Source organism: Helobdella robusta, assembly GCF_000326865.2.
Source record: "Helobdella robusta unplaced genomic scaffold HELROscaffold_10, whole genome shotgun sequence".
Lineage (NCBI taxonomy): Eukaryota > Metazoa > Annelida > Clitellata > Rhynchobdellida > Glossiphoniidae > Helobdella > Helobdella robusta.
The window spans coordinates 3,848,940-3,854,234 of NW_008703571.1; the positions used below are offsets into that span (position 1 = coordinate 3,848,940).

A 5,295-nucleotide genomic window follows, 5' to 3' on the forward strand; every position below is an offset into this window, starting at 1 on the left:
TGGAAAGCCTGCATAGCACCATTAACTCGTCTATTTCATATAATATCAATAACTCAAGCGTTGGTTTTATCGATGATAATTTGTTATAACGAAATGCCATGAAATCTGTTATAACGAAATGCAGTTTTATAAAGAATTAACATGTTAATGTAGCAAAAAATGCCTTACAGAAAGTTATATTTTTAAATTTTAATGTTCTGCTGAAATTTCAAATATAAGTCTAACAAATATCTTTTACAAATTTTTTGCTTAAAGTTTTAGACATTTTTGAAAGGCTTTCTGCACTGGCATTTTTAAGTGATAATGTTTCAAGCTTGTTTTCGACCAACAAATCTGACTTTGAAATATTTGCACTTCTACGAGTGATTCTAGAAATTTTAGAATCTGAACTCTCTACTGTTTCTACTGATGTAATTGATTTTATGTCCTCCTTGTCATCGTTAGATGATTTTATTTCATCGTTATCTCTCATCAATTCATTTTTAGTAATAGTTCGCTGAGACTTTCTTTTAGGTTTACTCTCTTGATTCAAATAAGAAATGTCTGAAATGAAACAAAAATTGTTGTCTTGAAAACCTTCACTCTTTGCTGAAATGTCTATTTCTTGTTTTTTACCAAATTTCAACTGGAGAAATAAAATCTGAATTTCATCTAACGATTTTTTGTAAGCGGCTTTAAATAATTCTAGTTCGTCTTTCAAATTTTTTATCAATAAGTTCGTATCCAATTTCTCCCTTTTCCACTTCAACAAATTAAATTTTATCTGGCGTTGTTTGGAAATAAATTTTTACTCCTTGCCTTCTAAAATTTTCATTCTTAATTCCCGGCTACGGTCAACAAACCATAACTTAGTTATTTAACAGTTCTACTTTTATTTCCGTTTGTTTTTCCCCGTCCTTAACGTTAACATTGGACCAATCGACCTTAATTGTAATAAATTTAGGAGAATTGTGTTGATATTCAGCAAGATCCGTATTATTTTTTATCTTATTTTTTGAATTTTCTTTTCCCTCTACATTGTTGGTATTTGACGGATGAACCTTTTCAAAATTTGCATTGCTAGCTATATTGAAAATTTCTTCATTTATACTTTTAACTTCCATATGCCCATGTTTGCTGGCAATAACAATTTTTTTTCGATCAAATGACTCTTCACATGAAGTAATTCTTCTTTTAGATGTTTGTTGAGCTCTTAGACTATGATGCTCTAACACACCAGTATTTTCAAATGATATCATACCGGTAGGAAGTTCAATTAATTTTTCATCATCAGTTCCTTTTTTTGAAATATTAACATGCTCGTTTTCATGAGAAGTTTCATCAAGAAGAAAATTGTCCCGGCAAGCAGATTCGAGGTCAGTTTGTTTTTTATTTATATCATTACTGCAATTTTTATTTCTATAATTAGTAGATTCGCATGACAATCCATGTAATGTAAACTCGGTATTGATCATTGTGGAATTTGAAGCAACTGTTGTCAATTCATCGCACATTGATTTTGACTCATAATCATGTGAATCGTGCGTGGCGGATTCTGTATTCTTGATACCTTTAGTAAGACTAAATAAGAAAGATCCTGTCATTAAATTATCCTCAGGTTGATCAGCACCGTTTTCCACATGTTTCTCGCTTTCTGAATAGTTACCACCGTTTGTCTCATTCACCGCAGATCTAGTGCGATCATGCAGACAACATTCTATTTTATTAGAAAGAGAGCAATTCATTTCATTGTTATCTTTGAAAACAAGATCATTTTTAATTTTGTTTATATCAGTGTTTACATCACGTTTTGATAAAACATAAATTTCATTGCTTGCACCAATATCAATGACAGCATCTAACTCAGCGTTGTGATCAAAATCTGAAAAATTCTTTTCATCAACTACAGAATTCGAAAAAAGACAGGAATCAACATTGTCATTTTTGTTGACATTTTTCATCGCAGAATTGCTATTTGGATTTTCATCAATTGCAGAAAACGTATTAGGATTATTTTGGTGAAAACAATTTGAAAATGTTTCATTCTCCGCTTTTATTAAGACTGGACCTTTATTAGTTCCATAATGAACATTGCCGTGATCTACATTAGCACTGCCTTTATTTTTTAAACAAAATGAAATGCAGTCATTTGACAACTCTGTGTTCATTGTTTCAGCGTTTGACAAAAATATTTGTTCTATATCGCAATATGTTTCACACTTATTTACGGAAATCTTGCAGTCATCCGAATCAAATTTTATTTTGGCATTTATAGAAGGAACTGTTGGAATAGAAACAGTACTGTCATTTCGAACAAAAATTGGTGAACTTGTATTGCTCATTTCTTTTTTTTCCATAGACGTAACTGCTATTAATTCAGCTTCAGCCACTTGAAATAATCTATCCATCTGTTGAATAAAAAATTAAAGAATGTTGACATACTCAAATGAATGACTGAAAAATAAGTTTAAATACATTTTAATTAACATCAAAATCATTATTTCCAAGCCCATTAACTTCAGAATCAACCAAAGAACAACAAAGAAAACAAAAATTAACTTTAATTTTTTTTTTCAAAATATTGTATCCCAACTAAATTCCATATCCAGGCTTGATACAATTTTTAACAAATCACACATGTGCGAATAGGTGTGAATCAAGGCATCGCACATACTGATGTGGCATTTCGTAAGATAGGTGGAAATAAATCTTTTTTATTCGAACCTAGTTACTACCACTTGATCGCCTACGAGATGTTTCGTATTTAGGAACTTTACGAAACTTCAATCAACAAGAGATCAACATTCAAGACAAAGATGCTTAATAGTACAGCATTAAACACGAAAAAATTCAATAAAATACTGTTTGCTGACGAAAAAAGAAACATTTTTTATAGATTCTAAATTGTTATGTTGCTATGTAAGTCGTTTAAAAAAACCTATGCATGCATACGTAATATTGTGTATGTATCGTTCGAGTGGTGCGCATTATTTATAAGCATAGAAAAACACGTAAGCGGCAACATTATAAAAATAAGCTGCATTATAAAGGTTAAACAAAATTTATTTATTTATTCTACTTTTACTCAAATTAAATTAAATAACGTTGATTGAAAGCAATTCCAATCGTTTATGTAGGTTGTAAAATAACAGCTTTCGTCTATTCTTTGGTGCTACACTTAATTGCGCCAGTAAATAAGCAAGATAGAGTAACTTAATACAATGCTTGAGATAGAAAAGTACAAAACCCAGAACCACCATTATACAACTTATTTAAAGCAATTTATTTTATTCGCGAATATTTAACATATTGTTTTATAAACTTTTGTAGTTGAAATTCATGCTAATTATAAAGATGAATGTTTTTAAAGTTTTTATTTTCAAATCTCTTTTTCTGAAAAATAAGGTTGTTTAAATATAAAATAAGGTTATTACTGCAAAAGTATTTTAGTTTGCTTAAATGAGTAGAATATTGAACGAATTTGTAAATCATTACCTTATTAAAACCTATGCATGCATACGTAATCAGGCAATAATGCATGTTTTTAAATAGTCATTATTTTCGAATAAATTTATTTTCCGAAAAATAAGGTTGTCAATTAGTCACTATTTCCTCAATTAGAAATTAGGAGATGAAGTAATATGAGTGAGAATTCTGTTCAAGACAACGCGTTCAAATAATTTAGAGAAAGTTGAAAGGTTGGAGTGTATGTTGATGTCAGATACAGAATCCTATTAAGTAAAGCAGAGAAAATCAAAGCAAGAGAAAGTTTGGCAGATATTCAATGGCGATCGAAAAGAAAAAATTTATTTCATTCAACAAGAGTCGACATTTGTTAACGTGACACAACCAACATGTGATTTAAATGTAATTTGTGAAGATGACAATGATTTTGAAAATGAACAGGACAGAAGAGAAAATACTCGCAAAATTTCCATAAAATCACATATTAAAAATGATTGTAAGACATTTTGAAAAAGATTGTAAAGCTATTGAGAATGTTGCAAGCATGTCGACATCACAAGCTAGTGTTGAACAACTGCTTTATCTTTTCATAAATGTTTTCAGCATTAAAATTAATATTAAGTGATAATAGGCAATCAATGAAAGAAGATTTGCTTCCTGCTATTTTGTTTATTAGAATGACTGATTGATTGATTTTCATTACCTGATTAATTACCTTGTGTTTGTATGATCTTTAAAGACTTCTTCTTTTTAAATTTTTGTTTATTTCATTTCATCAATTTAACTGTACAAAAAAAACAATAACAACTTCTTTTTTTTGTTAATTGGCTTCAAAACACACTCAAAGCGAAGCGAAGCAACTCAAAAAAGTGCTTGCTACAAAGCCCTGTCTCCTAGTATTATGATTCAGATTTTAACATTATGCTCATTTTAATTTTCATTCAACATTCTACTCCTTCAAGTAAACTAAAACACTTTTGCAATAAAATCTGCTTGGCTTTTATCCCTACCAAACTTGTTATGTTACGGCATCATGATCACGGCTAAACAAAAACAATCTTTTGTTATCCAAATTTTCTTTTTAAACTGTGGTGAAAAGTTATTCATATTTTCCCAAGTGTTTATAAGTCGAACCTCACACTTTTCATTTTTAGTCATTAGATTCCACATATATCACGCAAGCTATCCTTAAAAAGCATTTTGTATTTAAGTTTGTACAATAAGCGGGGAAACAAATTTCTTATCATAAATTTCAAAAAAATGTTGCGACAGAATTAAAACATTTACAGTATAATCAAATATATTCAATATTTAAAAAATTGGTAAGTTTGAAACATTGCCAACTTGATTAGAAAAAACATGTTTTTCATCGTCATTAATGGACTGACTGTGACCAACAGGTAAGTCAGGTACAGGAAGCAATGTATAATCAGGTGAATTTTTCAATTCAGCTGGGGTACTGGTTGGATCAGCATAAGGAACACTTGAAGATGTTTTGTTTGCTAATGCTTGTTCTTCTGAAAAAAATAATATAATTGAATTATTTATGAAAATACACATAGAAAAATAACTTTAAATAAATCATAATTACTTTGTATAAACCATTAATTCTTATTTTAGCAAAAAAAAATTGTAAGCAATTTTAGTGAGATCTAAAGTCACGGATTTTGATGTGTGTGTCATAGTTTTTTTTAACAGTTTAGGGTTTTACCGTATAAGTTTTGTCAATTCAGCCATGTAAGTCACACTCCTGATTATCATTTTTATATTTTAATTAGAAATATTTTCATACCGTAAAAGTCGAGGGCTAAAACTAGAATAGGCGGCTACAAAGTTCACCGTTCCGTTCCT

The 5,295-nt window shown here is 29.6% G+C and overlaps 1 protein-coding gene across 1 annotated transcript; it reads right to left on the reverse strand.

Moving 5' to 3' along the window:
• Positions 1-220: 220 nt before the first annotated feature.
• On the reverse strand, positions 221-2,387 carry HELRODRAFT_166872 (hypothetical protein; the record flags this gene model as incomplete). The annotated part of the gene is made up of 2 exons (XM_009012060.1): positions 221-763; positions 870-2,387. 2 exons carry the CDS (start codon positions 2,385-2,387, stop codon positions 221-223), a joined length of 2,061 nt encoding a protein of 686 aa, XP_009010308.1.
• Positions 2,388-5,295: the final 2,908 nt, after the last annotated feature.